The sequence below is a fragment of the Gadus morhua genome, chromosome 4 (assembly GCF_902167405.1).
Source record: "Gadus morhua chromosome 4, gadMor3.0, whole genome shotgun sequence".
In the NCBI taxonomy this organism is placed as follows: Eukaryota; Metazoa; Chordata; class Actinopteri; order Gadiformes; family Gadidae; genus Gadus; species Gadus morhua.
The window spans coordinates 19,822,776-19,837,775 of record NC_044051.1 but is presented as its reverse complement, the minus strand read 5'-3'; the positions used below and the strand labels follow the sequence as shown (position 1 = coordinate 19,837,775).

The window sequence follows — 15,000 nt, the reverse complement described above, 5'->3', positions numbered from 1 at the left end:
TCTCTCTCTCTCTCTCTGCCTCTTAAGTTGGACCATTGTCAGCTGACAGACCCACACCCACCTCCGACAGCGGACAGACCGGGTGTAGACCCAGACCGCAGCAGCTTTCAGCCCAGCCCTGTCTCTCTGATGACAGGGCAGGGCAGCTTTGAAGTAGACCCCTCTATCCTCATGTCAGTCCCCACTCAAGAAGAATGACTACAAGCACGCACACACAAGAGAGACAAACAGTGAAACACAAACAGATACATAGTGTTGTCATTCTTTCCCTGATAAGAGAAGTTTAATAGAAATCAATAGGAGGCAATAACCCTTAATGTTGCTAACTACAGCTAGCTATGCTATCCCTGAATCTGGATTCTGAACCAGGCGAGCCTGTCTCTCCTCCAGGCTAGAACAGAGGCTGATGATAAATGAATGGGCAATGGACTTAACGGATGAACGCGACAACATAACCAGTGTCAAAGAACCTTGGACTCTCCCCTCCAAATCCTGTTAAATCACCTGTGACAAACATTTTACATTTTACATTTACTTTGCTTTTCATCCAAAGCGACTTACAACCATTCATTCACACACAGATGTCCACCCAGAGAACCACGCAAGGCGACAGCCAACTCGTCAGGAGGAGTCAGGGTGAAGAGTTATGCTCAGAGCACCTCAACACTCAACAGCTAGGAGGAGCAGGGGATCGAACCAGCAACCTATCGGTTACCAGTCAACCCGCTCTACCTCCTGGGCAACTGCCGACCCCAAACAGTGGCGGGTCGCGTTCCCGTGGAACAGGACAAATTAAGGAGAAACCAGAGAATGAAGTGGTCGTGGCTCAAAGGTCTGGGTCGGTGTGAATGAGAGAAGGGGGGAGAACAACAGAGAGTAGCATGAAGAGGAATGGGCCGGTTTGGATGTGATTTGTTAGGTTTGCGTGTGGCCCCGGGGTCAAGGCACTAATCTATAGAGACGGACGCGCACAGCGCCGCCTCGTAATTCATAGAGAGAAACGCGACTGGGAGCGCGGTAACGGAAGCATCCATCAGGCTGACAGCTGGGCGTATCCCGGGGCTAGTCCATTGAAAATAAAATGTGTCTTTCTCCTGGGGCCCGCCTGTACAGAGCTGGACTGACTTTTGTTCCCGTGGCAACCGCATGAGTACATATATATACTGTATATACACATGGGGTTTGTTTTATCCGAAGGAAGTTTATGTGGCCCCTCTCTGGCCCTATATACACACATGCACATGCCCACACATACACACACACACACACACACACACACACACACACACACACACACACACACACACACAAACTGTCTGATATATATCCCAGTACACCCTGTGTTTATGTGTGTGTGTGTGTGTGTGTGTGTGTGTGTGTGTGTGTGTGTGTGTGTGTGTGTGTGTGTGTGTGTGTGTGTGTGTGTGTGTGTGTGTGTGTGTGTGTGTGTGTGTGTGTGTGTTTGTGCGTGTGTGTGTGTCAAGAGAGAGAGATAAGAAAAGGGGAAGAGAAAGCCTATGCATGCTGAATGTCTTATCTCTCTGTTAACTATTCCTCTCTTGTCCTTGAGTTGGTTGAGATTAACATATTAAAATAGCCATCTTCTGCTAGGAGAGATAAAGTGAGTGAGGGAAATAAATGGAAACAAGAGGAAGAGGTAGAGAGAGAGAGGTAGAGCGAGAGAGAAATAGAGAGTGGGAGAGTTGGAGAGAGAGATGCTGTATGCTTTTTTTAATGCCGTTTGTTTAGTGATTTAAAGAATGTCATTCTCTTTTGTTATTAGTTTTCTGTCTCTTCCTCTTTCCCCGCCTAGTTCCTGACATGCACTCTCTGTACTTAATGAAGCTGTCAATTGCAATTGGCTTTGGGTGTTGGTGTGTTTTCCCTTTTTGAACCGCTTCGGTCCACAAAAGCCTTTGTTAAGCAAAATTTGGTCAATAAATGCCATGCTGTGAAACAGGTCTTTCACTTATTGGATCATAAAAATGAAACCCCCACTTTCCCCGTCATGGACCGTAATGGAACAGCAACAGTCCATGGGGATTCTGTTGCTTAATATCATTATTATTTCTATAGTCAGATGATTCTCTCGTACACAACAGAATTAGTGTGCGCAAGGCTGTACACTCTGCTGTTTGAGATAAACAGTCCAAAACAAACCAGGGGTGAAGTAATCCCTAAAACAACTCCCAGAAGACTGATTGAACATTTGTCTTTGGTTCCCGAGTTGAACTTAACTTCTTATATCCTCCTCGATTGAGCCCTGGGTCTTTTCAAATAGTAGGAGCTGGTAAACCTTCTACTAAATGTCTTTGGATGAGCTTTGTACTCGTGTTCAGAACGCCTTTACAACTCCTCTGGTTGTTGCTTGGGTTGTGTTGGGCGAACACCTGCAAACCTCGACAGCACATCTCATCCCTAAAACCTTTCATTCACATCTACCCCTTCTATGACAGCACATCTGTCTTCCGTTCGCCAGGATGTGTACCCCGGAGCTCTGAGCTTTTCTTTGACACCCAAGTCTTTTATCAAGGAACTCTTGTAAATCACTGGCCCTGTGAGCATCAGAACCACCGGAACGACAGTATCCAAACTTAACCGTCACAGTTATCGAAATGGACGGATGGACACACACACACACACACACACACACACACACACACACACACACACACACACACACACACACACACACACACACACACACACACACACACACACACACACACACACAAACACTCACACACACAAACACTCACACACACACACAAACACACACACGCACACACTTTGCATATCATAAATGGCTGTTGTATATCAACAAGAAGCTGAAAATGAAAACCAAAACATTAATTCCAGTAACAACTTTGCCATGAATGTATGACACATTATCAGTTAACTGGAACTTTACTGATTCTTGTTGAGTTGTAAACAGCTGCCTCTTCAATCGACTTCACCGTGTATGTTTATCTGACTATCTAGGTTTTGAAAAAGCAAAACTCTTCCTGTGTGTGTGTGTGTGTGTGTGTGTGTGTGTGTGTGTGTGTGTGTGTGTGTGTGTGTGTGTGTGTCTGTGTGTGTGTGTGTGTGTGTGTGTGTGTGTGTGTGTGTGTGTGTGTGTGTGTGTGTGTGTGTGTGTGTGTGTGTGTGTAATGTGGACAGGAAGCAGTGACAGAAATTAGGCCAATGGTTAGGGAAACTCAGCAGAACACGGATAAGGAAGGTGACTCAGTTTCCCATTCCCCTGGTCACGATTCACACCTAAACAAAGGAAAGTGGAAACGTTTTCTGTCTCTGTGGATGAATCTTCTCTGAATGGAGTCATTAGAAGAATTAAGCAAAGAAGCGATTTTCATCCAGCTGGTTCAGGCCTGCTTCTCTTGGGTCCTACTTCTAGATGATACTTAATACTTAAACCCATCCTCTACCGATTAAATTGCTCCGAGCTATAGAAGCCCTCCATGTGAGAGGTGTGAGTAATAATTACCAATCAAATTAGCCCAGAGAAGGTCAAGTAAATAACCTTTAATTAATATACTTATTAATTAAGACCATGTCATAGGGGGGAGAGAGAATAAACAGCCGGAAGGATGTGAATGCACAAACCCAACAATCTACGGTCATCTCTGTATTTGACTCTTTGGGATGTGGGATGGCTTCTAGAGATTCATGGTTACCAACATGGAGGAGTATGATTCCTCCTCTGTGCTCTGTTCTAACTCCAGAGAAGAAGAATGTCAGAATAAAACAAAGGAATCTAAAACAGGGAGACAGTCTGCGCCAGTTGTGAGCAAATGCTGCCTTATCAAGGGATCCCAGATTAGCAGTTGGGAAAATTCCACAGCTTTAATGTCACAGCCTTACTCGTCGTTTTGTTACTCTCTGTTGAAATCAAAAACATATTTTTTGGTTTCAGGGGTTGTTTTGTCACAGTGAATGCAACATGTTGATTTGAACTACTCACGATGATGGAGAACAACACAAAATACAATTCAGAGCAGTGTTGTCTGCTGCTCTGAATGTCAAAGAAACATTTGTGAGTCCTTGAAAATCCTCCTTGCTCCCCAATAGATACCTGGTATACCGAGCTATGGTCATCAATATAAATGTCGATGGATGAAATGCAAACACAACTTTCCAGAAACTAAGGAATGTATAAAAGAAAATAAAACATATTTTGATAACTAATAATAAAATAAGTGATTAAAGAAGACTGATGACCAAACATGTACTATGACTCTAAACCTCGAGGCGCCTCGCTAAAAACTGCACTCTCAGATCTGCCCTATCTCCCCTAGCAACTGGACCACATGTGAGACGGTCGGTGGGTTTTATGGAAGCCAGGTCCTTCTCGTGGCTGCTCATTTCTACACAGTGACCCTCTCCACAAACACTGGCTTCCTCCTCCACCTCCTCCCCGCTCTGCCTTCCCATAACACTCTGCAGACAAAGGAGGTACGGTGCCAAGCTAAATACGAAGCAGACCACCTCTCCCCTCCGCTAAGTGTTGTTGGAACAAACCATGAACACTCTTTAGTTTTTTTCTCCGATTTTGCAAATCATTCCCGGTGTTGATTGTATTAGCTAAGCAGGGTGTGTGGCGTTCGTTGTGGTCGCTAATAGGATGGGAATGACACGGTCATCAGAGTTTAAATACCTGAGGTCAAGGTTGTACTGACATGAAGCAATGAAGCTAATAGCCAGTTACCTGTATGTTTGCTGGTGGTACAACACTTAATCATAGGACCTGTTAACCAGACAGAGGAGCTCCAACAGGGGCCTCATCACCTCTTCATCATCCCACCATTGATCAACTCTTTCTGGGGTCGAATGTCCAGCATGACCCCCTCATATTATGGGTTTTGAAGGTGGTGAGCATGGGTGTGAAAATAATTCCACATGCAAGCACAGACACATGGAGGCACACACATACACATGCAGACAATTCAACACACACACACACGCGTGCACACACACACACACACACACACACACACACACACACACACACACACACAGAGACTCACATAGACACCCACACAGGCACGTATAGACACACAAAGACAGATCCACAGGATAATGCAAACAAACACACACACACACACTCAAACGTGCACACACACACACAAACACAGAGACATGTATAGACAAACACAGACAAATCCACACAAATAAATCCTTCACACACTCTCATCCTGTCTTGTCTGACAACTCAAAGTATCGCTCACAACTTATTTTCATGTGGTTGATATTCAGAATAACTATAATCATCACAACCCATGTCTGGGGATACATCTCTATTTATTTCCCCAGGGCTTTCACCGAATCATAGTAGACGGCATTGTGCCCGTTCAGAACAGGACAAAGAGGAGCAACAGATCAGAGTGAAGAGGGGGCAGAAGAGTCCGCCATAGAGACAAGTACACCACCACAGACGTCCCTGACAACCTGAATTCCTCCCTCCCTGTCTCACTGACTTTGTTGACCATTTCCGACGTAACCTTCAGAGGTATACTTTGGTCCATTCAAACCTGCGATCCACGGCTGATGCTCACCCACACCGCCAACCCCAACGTCCAGCGCATCACGCACATCCCCGCTGGAAAGACTTCAAATCTCACGCGGCCGCACTTAATGTCCAACAACTTGTTGTGACCACTTTAAACTCTGTGAGGTGGTGTTCAGTCCGGCCCTAAGCATTAGTGCTGGCCTGTAGGGGTTATCTTAAGTGGCACTTTAGATAGCAACTGGCTCTGCCCGGCTTCACAACTGCACTTATTCTTTGCTAGACGTTTTTTCTTTCAGGTTCGCACAAAAGTGTGAGTCCCAAATCATCAACGCTATATGATGCGATTCAGATCACATCGGCATTAGGATCATTGTGTATTAATAAGGCCATTTGACCAATGACAAACGAGAAACCAGCCTTTTTCTTTTTCTTTCTCTCGCATGTAAGTACACTGCTACTAAAACACTGCTTATTGAGATACAGAAATCACAAAAGACCCAGCACCACCTCCACCACTCCCACCTCCACCTCCTCCAGCACCACCTCCACCATGCCAGTGTGATTAAAGCCATACCCCCCCTCTCCCTCCCCCCCTACTCCTTCCAGGCATTGTTCAGGCTGGAATGTCCAGGGGAGGGTTGGACCCGCTTGCAGGGGGTGGAGGAGGAATCAGGGCTCTCTCTGTGAAGCCTTCAATCACAGCAGAACCATAGCTCCCTCACGCCAGAGAACAGCCGGGACAACGCGGGACGCTGGGCCAAAGAACAGGGAGGAAGAGGCCAAATTGGCAGTCGGAGTGTAATGTTTGTTAGGACTTAGTTATTGTTACGGTTAGGACTTAGTTTGTACAATGGATGGACTTAGTCAGTGTTATGGTTAGGACGTAGTGTTATGTTTAGGACTTAGTTAGTGTTATGTTTAGGACTTGGTTAGTGTTATGTTTAGGACTTAGTGTTATGTTTAGGACTTAGTGTTGTGTTTAGGACTTAGTTAGTGTTATGTTTAGGACTTGGTTAGTGTTATGTTTAGGACTTAGTGTTATGTTTAGGACTTAGTTAGTGTTATGTTTAGGACTTGGTTAGTGTTATGTTTAGGACTTAGTGTTATGTTTAGGACTTAGTGTTGTGTTTAGGACTTAGTTAGTGTTATGTTTAGGACTTAGTGTTATGTTTAGGACTTAGTGTTGTGTTTAGGACTTAGTTAGTGTGATGGATAGGACTTAGTTAGTGTTGTGCTTAGGACTTAGTGTTATGTTTAGGACTTAGTTAGTGTTATGTTTAGGACTTAGTGTTATGTTTAGGACTTAGTGTTGTGTTTAGGACTTAGTTAGTGTTATGGATAGGACTTAGTTAGTGTTATGCTTAGGACTTAGTGTTATGTTTAGGACTGAGTTAGTGTTATGTTTAGGACTTAGTTATTGTTATGTTTAGGACTTGGTTAGTGGTATGTTTAGGACTTAGTGTTATGTTTAGGATTTAGTTAGTGTTATGGTTTGGGCTTAATTAGGGTCATGGTTAGGACTTAGTTAGGGTCATGGTTAGGACTTAGCTAGTGTCATGGTTAGGACTTGGTTAATGCTATGGTTAGCCTGACATCATCAGAATTGTTTTTTGATTTGTCTGGAATCTTGAACCTCTTGACACCATTGGTTAGACATATCAGAGCAATGAAACGTGTGATATAGTGCTGAGCCGAAATTCAACTTTTACCAAATAGTACCGGAAGTAACGTAAACATCTACCTCATCAAGAAAAGCTTTAGGTGAAGTATGCTTAGATCGTTTAGAGAAAACATGCTGTATCCTACAGTTTGTGTCATACTAACGTGATTGCCAAATAGACCATTCAATCCATATCAGTGGCAGCCATCTTGGTTGTCGGTTTTCATCGTCTCAGACACGCCCAATAGTAGATCATTAGTAGGTTGTGATCGGCCCGACCCGGGCCAGGGCCCCATTTCCCGAAAGCATCGTTAGCCTAAGTGGATCGTGAATGCGTCATACGAGCATTTTTTATGTCTACAAATATTCTAGACTAGAGAGAGCGCGCCAATCAATGAAACTTTATGCAGAATCAGATAAAGTCGGCTCTCTTTGTTGCGCAATGCATGCTTCAGAAATCAGCACCTAGTTGTCACACAAGCTATTTTAGATTTTTTTGAATTATGGAAGGGGGGAAAATGCCGTGAAATAATGTACGTACAGTGCATTCAGGTTTAGGACCGATACATACGTCGACCTAGGACTAATCAATTGTGTTTTAATATCTTTAGCATTCAAATGATTGCAGTCTATTCTTTTCGTAGGCTACTCTGCTGTTGGCCTTGATGGGGAAATATTTTAACGCTTTTTAACCCCATTTTCTTAAGACATCCCTGCGTCTCCCTCAGTACGGAGCCCATTTCAGCACCGTGTCAGTAGACAGTTACAATCCTACGAACGTCGTGAGTGCAGTGAACACGCGTTCATGTTAAAGGTTGGGTATGGGATATGCGAAACGCCAGCAGATTTTGAAAATACACAACTCAAATGGTCCTACCCCCTCTCCTTCAACACTGACTCTGAATCCACCCATTCTAAGTACATGGACGCGCAATCATGCACGAGCGAACACTAGCCATTAGCTAGTTAGCTAGCTCCAGTAGCTACCGCAGGATAACAACAAACAGAAGCTTGCTCTGGGTCACGAGCTTTGAGTACGTGCACGAAGGGGTCGCACGGGGAGCGGGGGAGGGGGAGTGCAGTACGACCCTACTCGTTCCACAGATGATTGACTTGTTTAATTGACATGTCAGTACTTCTAACTCAGTGGCTGTAAGTGGGTTATGATAAGGATTTCAAGTAATTTTGCAAAAATGGCCAAAAAATATACCCAACCTTTAAGAGGAGTTTCGGGAAACGCTTCAAAGACATTCATGATAGTTCGCAAGATCCATCGTGAGAATGTTCGTACCAGCGAAGATCCATCGTTATCGGGAAACGAGGCCCAGGTCTGATGGAAATCTGTTCGAACAGGAGGGGGGGCAGACCCATATGCAAATAAACCAGAGCACACAGAGTCATGTGGTTGGTTCCCAGAGAAGGTTACGGATAGCGGAACAGGAAGACCACCTCATTCCCCATCCTTTCTAATTGGCATGGTACGTGACACCTGCAGGTGATATTTCTTATGTTGTTCCACAATCGGACACAAAACACCTGCGTGCATGTAGGGAATAGGGACACCTGTGCTACACATTTTCAAGCACAAAGGCAAACCAGCATAGTTTAGAACGACATCAATTTCTGACCTGCCAATGGCAGAGGCAGGAGCAGCTTATCAGCGCTGTGTGGCCAGGCAGTGTTTCATTCATTCCAGCCTGTTTGATGTCTACATAAAGATGCATTCACTCCCAGGCAGAATCCTGCCTTATCTCTGCTGGCCAGAGCCGAACTGACGACACACGGGCACACACACAGACACACACGCACACACACACGCACACACACACTGGTGACTGCAATCTGGTCAATGCCATTTCATCATTCCCCCAAGGAGTTCCTCTGCTGGATACCTCTCTGTCCACATCTATGGACCAATAGGAGCGCTAGCAGACAATGACAGGACAAGGTAGGGGTGCCTCTATTGGTTAGGAACAAGGAAGAGAGGGGAATGGTTGAAACTATGAGGAGAGAGGGAAAAGTTAGTGAGAAACAAGTGAGGGAAAACAGCACAATCAACAAATTAAAATAACAGCAATGCTGCCAATGATGACGACGTGAAGGTAAAGGAACAGAGGAAAACTGTGGAGCATAATATTGAGAAAGAAAAATATAGAGAGCAAGTGAAAATGAATAAAGGGGGGCAGGTGGGTGGGGGGAGGGAGAATAAGGGCTGTGTTACCAGATGGTCTAAAGTCCATCCTCCTTTTCCGGCTGGTGCACAGGCTATCACCCACTCCAGACAACAGCTGGTGACTGAGCACCTCACCACTGACCTTACAAACAGTCGGTTAGACGCTGGGAGGGATGCCGGGGACCATCACACGGCTGAACACTGTTGTGGTACTGGGTTTGAACCCTGGTGTCCACAGTTCACCTGTAGGCATCGTTAGGGTTCTAATCTTGAACTCCTTTCTGCTCCTTAAAGCTGGGGTAGGCAGACAGCTTTGGAAGAACCACCCAGAGTACGCTACATATTGGAAGTATCCAACCGAAAACTTGTAGCTTTGGCAATAGGTCTGCCTAGCTTTGATGAAGACGTGCACTCATGCGCAATGAGTGCACGCAGATTGACGGGTAGGTAGGTATACAGACAGACAGGCTTATTCAATGCCTGGAAAAGCCACTGATATTTTTAGGGCATTTCATTGATTCACTGTTATCAGGATGTAGAGAGAATTTCCACAAATATGACAAAGAATGCATTATAATCAATTGCCTACTATAGTTTTGATGACCTGTATCTCAATTCAGTTTAAGTCGCCTTGGGTAAAAGTGTTTGACTGAATGATATGCATGTCAAAACGGTTAAAAGATATGTTCTGCCGGATGCTGACCCCTTCTGTATCAGAGATTTTGTTTTAGTTCAGACTAACAGGAGTGTTGTTCTTGAAGTTCACTTGCATGCTGCCCGTGTGGGAAAACACTGCCATTTCTAAACTGACAACTGAAGTCTTGGTGGTCTTAAATAACAGAAAGGTCGGAAGAGGTAGGAAGTTATGCGTTGTGGGGCAGCAAATTGTGGGACATTGCTAGTAGGCTTCCCTGCGGCATAAATCCTCAAGTTTTGGTACTGCTATAAAAAGGTCAGAGAAACATTGTTGAGCTTTTTAATTTTTTACATTTTCCATAAAGTTGCAGTCGAAATAGAGTCATAAATGTTAATGATTGATCGATTTTTCTGCCTTGTTTAGGCGTTTATTATGCAGATTTGGGATCTGTACTCATAGTTTATTGTACAAATCATTTTCAGCAGCTTATTTGTTATTGATATTGAAGTCATTCTGCTAGTATAATGATTTAAGCCTGCTGCGATGTAATGCAGTGTAACACACACTTTGCACAGTGTATCACCCACTTGACAAAGTGTAAAGGGTCAAATGGTGTAACCCACCAACAAACAAACACACACACACACACACACACACACACACACACACACACACACACACACACATGTCACTTCATGACAATGAATGACATTCATACAAACCGCAGAATGAATTATTTTACTGCTCCTCCTCATACAGAAACACTCACACACACAGAGACACACACACATCCGCATGGCTCTCAAAGAGATAATCACCTTGACAACATAACAATGCTAGCAGAGGCTAGCTTCCTCTTCACCATCGATTAGCCCTTGAAACAAATAAACAAAACACCTACTCTTTCCTTTCCACTTCTAGGCTAACTCACAAGGATTTTCCTCCCAGGAGCCGTTCCCTACACCTTGTTTGTTGTTTGACCACAGTGTCTTTGTATGGGGGCAGTTATGTTGGTAATGTCCAGAATGCTTTATGAGTGCTGTTCCTGCATCGCCTCCACAGCTGGAAGTGGTGGTGTGTTCAATTACAAGGTGGACTAATTCAGGCAGTCAGGCCTGTTAAACAGCAGACGGCTTATTAAGCCTAGCGTTGCCACGCAAGCCTAGAGAACTGAGGTTAGCGCTGCCAATCCAACCACGTGAAATGTGTTTGAGTGTGTGTGTGTGTGTGTGTGCGTGTGTGTGCGTGTGTGTGTGTGTGTGTGCGTGTGTGTGTGTGTGTTTGTGTGTGTGTGTGTGTGTGTGTGTGTGTGTGTGGCAGATTATATCAAAAGCCTGTTGGAGTTGGAAAGGGGAATCATACTGATGTTACGAAGAATAGTAGTCAATAATAAAGTCAATAATGACCCAAAAATGTATTCAGATTCTGATTATTTTATTGATTATGGCTGGATATTTGAAAAGCAGAGGCTAGCTTCCCCTTCACTCGAATGGCCCTTGAAACAAATCAACAAAACTCCTTCTCTTTCCTTTCATTTTTTATTGTTACGAAGAATAGTAATGCAGAAAAGTAAAACATTATCCAAATATGTATTCAGATTCAGATTATTTAATGATTACGTGGGGATTTTTGAAATGCTCTTTTTCTGATAGTGAACTAACTACCTTATATTCCAAAAAAAAAAAAAAAAAAACACAATGTTGGTCTGTACGCAGAAAGTTACGAACCAATGTACAGCTTGTCCAATTCTACAACAAACTCAAGGAAAGACGAATCATATGTGTTTGAATCGGTTGGCTCTACAACCTGTTCTCAGCGCTCTGTTATTTTGGTAGCCGGAAGCCAGCAATGTTCAGCGCAGCTCTGATACCTGTGAGGACAGGACCCTAACAGGAGAGCTGCATTCCTTCCGGGCATGTCTCGCTCTGCTCTGAACAAACCTTCCCCTGACCCCAAGGAATATTCCAGAGAGCCAGAATAAATATTATTGTTTTTTTGGTTATCGTGAAGCCTGCAGATATTCTGTGTACGAACAGAGATGCTAAAAGGGAATCATGGTAGTTCTAGATGTACTGCGTTCAGTGAGTCTAGTACAAGATGTATTGTGTGTTGTTGAGGATGGGTGTTTGTATGTCAGATTTCAGCAGAAGGCTGTGTTGACTGAAGAAGGAATGTTCATGTTTTTGTCCTGACGCAATGTTTCGAGCAGATACCTACATCTTGTGCAATGTCAACATGTCTCTTCAGCCATGATTTTACTGATTCACTGAATCGGACGGACGTCTTGATAAGGAAGGCATCAAGCCCAGACCCCAACCCTTACGCAAACCATCTTCTGGTCTGTGGAGCTAATCACATTTTTAAGAAAGTCAAAGAAAGGCAGGGAAAAATCCACTGAGGCTACTTTATCGACCGATCACAGAACAGAACAGCCCTGACATACAGAACAGTCAGGACAGCCCTGACGTTGCCCTTCATGCGACCACTGACTTGATAATTGATTTGTGTGTTTGTGTTTGTTTGTGTTTACCAGAGTCCCCCCCGGAGAGGACGGGGCGCAGACGGAGCATGCCTGGCAGCCCCCTGGACAAGACCCCCGGCGCCATGGAGACCACGTCCGCCGGCACCACCACGCCGTTCAGAGTCACCGTGAGTACTGTGAGTGTGTTTCAAAACGCACCGGCGCCTGGTCGTCATAGTGACGCCATTATCATCTACATCCATGTTCGCTCTCATGACCCTCCGCTCTCACGCTCTCTGTTCTGTCTCCCTCCGCTCTCTCTGTCTCTCTTCACTCCCTCTGTCTCTCTTCAGTCTCTATGTCTCCTTCCACTCTCTCTTTCTCCTTTCCTTCTCTGTCTCTGTCTCCCTTCTCTCTTTGTCTCCCTTCTCTCTCTGTCTCCCTTCACTCTCTGTCTCGCTTCACTCGCTGTGTCTCTCTTTACCCTCTCTGTCTCTTTCTGTCTCCCTTCTCTCTCTGTCTTCCTCCACTCTCTCTGTCTCCCTTCACTCTCTGTCTCCCTTCACTCTCTCTGTCCCCCTTCTGTCTCTCTGTCTTCCTTCACTCTCTCTTTCTGCCTTCACTCACTCTGTGTCTCATCACTCACTCTGTCTCTCTTCACTCTGTCTCCCTTCTGTCTCCCTTCATTCTCTTTGTCTCCCTTATCAGTCGCTGTCTCCCTTCACTTTCTCTCTCTCCCCCATCCCTGTCTCTGTCTCCGTAAGCTGTTTCTGTCTCCCTACGCTGTCTCTGTCTCCCTAAGCTGTCTCTGTCTCCCTAAGTCTTTGTCTCCCATAGCTGTCTCGGTCCGAGTAGGAGTTTTTCTCATGATCTAAGTTAAGAGCAAGTAAGATCTCCTCATGATACATCATTGTGGTTATCTCCTGTCTGCTGATCTGGCTGCCAGGTGGACCTGTGCCAGACTGAAACTTACTTCTGATGTTCCCAGTGGGTGACTGGATGTTGAGTACAGACATGCCGTGAATCCATGCTTTTAAGATCCCAATTTAGGGGGCTGTTTCCATTGGCTCGGTTTCTTTTCTGTAGGAATGAGAAGAGCGTCAAGACTGAACAACTTCCTCATCTGCAGACATGATGAATGTGTGATCTAACGCTTTCAATCTATCTATTTTGCTCTCTTTATCTATCCATCTCAATCTATCTCTCTCTCGCTCTATCTATCTGTCCATCACTCCATCAAACTCACTTTTGACTCACTCTTACTCAACAACACACACAAGCATGCACATGAATACACACACACACACACACACACAAATACACATGTACACACACACACACACACACACACACACACACACACACACACACACACACACACACACACACACACACACACACACACACACACACACACACACACACACTCAAACACACACACATTCCCTGGCAGATTCCCATCCACCATCAGATCTGATTTCAATCTGTAAATTAAAGAAGCGGCAAAATCTTTTAACTGAAAGATTAGCCTTGCAAATCTTAATCAATAACTCATGTGAGTGTGGAAATAAAAATGAACCGTAGGTGAGCAGTTAACACCTGTGTTGGTGCAAAGCCAAACTCTGTCTGAATTGCCTTACCCTTTCGCATAATATAGCCACTCAGGGTATAGTTTCTCAGAAGCACTCTCACAAATCACATGTTATATTAATATCTGAACATCTGATTGCAGACTAGCTAAAATGTGGCTAAACGAGGTGTTTCTCTCTGTTTGGCTTCAAACTTGTTTTTACCAATCACGTCGCTGGAAGCGGGGATGTGTAAGTGCCTCACTGGCGAACACAAACTCTACCAGAAGTAGTAAACTGAAAAAGTGACAACACCGTGTATACTGGCAACTGTAGAAATGTGCTCGTTAAAATCCCTTTCTAAAACCCACAAACGCAAATGAGTTTCTCCTCATTAGAATATCTCTGTGATGAAACAGGCAACAAGCCTCTTGCTATATTGGGTTCCTGACCCGGGTTCTACATCGCCTCCCCAAAAAGTTATACTAGAACTTTAAGACTGGATCCCAGATCCCTCAAATGCAACAAACCACCCCACCTTAAAGGGGGGTAGGGTGTGTGTTCAAGCCGGTTTGATGTGACTGGTTAAGAGCTAGAATACTTTAATTTCCTTCTTCTCACAGTGGCTAATTTCCGCCTGAATGCTATTCCCTAAAAATAGCTTCGCCTGGCTTCTCACTTCCTTGACGTTTGACTGCGAAAGCATATATATTTGGTTGTGGGTTTCCTGTGAAGGTAATTGCCTATCCTAAATATAAATTACAATATACAGTAGCAGAGCGAATGGTACCAGACCCCATATGGAGAGGAGTATGAAGTCGATTAAAAAGAGTTCAGGAAGGGGAATGGTTTTCAAAAGCTTCTAAGAATAACCACATGAAAGAAGTAATGGTCATGTTAAACTACAGAAGTCTGTGTGTGTGTGTGTAGGGGGGGGGGGGGGGGGGGGGGGGGGGGGGGGGGGGGGGGGGGGGGGGGGGGGGGGGGGGGGG

General features: G+C 44.7%; 1 protein-coding gene across 1 annotated transcript in view; it reads left to right on the top strand.

The window, feature by feature from the left end:
* dab2ipb (DAB2 interacting protein b) overlaps nucleotides 1–15,000 on the top strand; it is a gene marked incomplete in the record, with an annotated part of 81,329 nt that overhangs the window by 1,877 nt on the left and 64,452 nt on the right. The window contains 1 exon segment of the mRNA XM_030353070.1: nucleotides 12,513–12,628. Within this exon segment, the coding sequence (XP_030208930.1) occupies nucleotides 12,513–12,628 (116 nt within the window).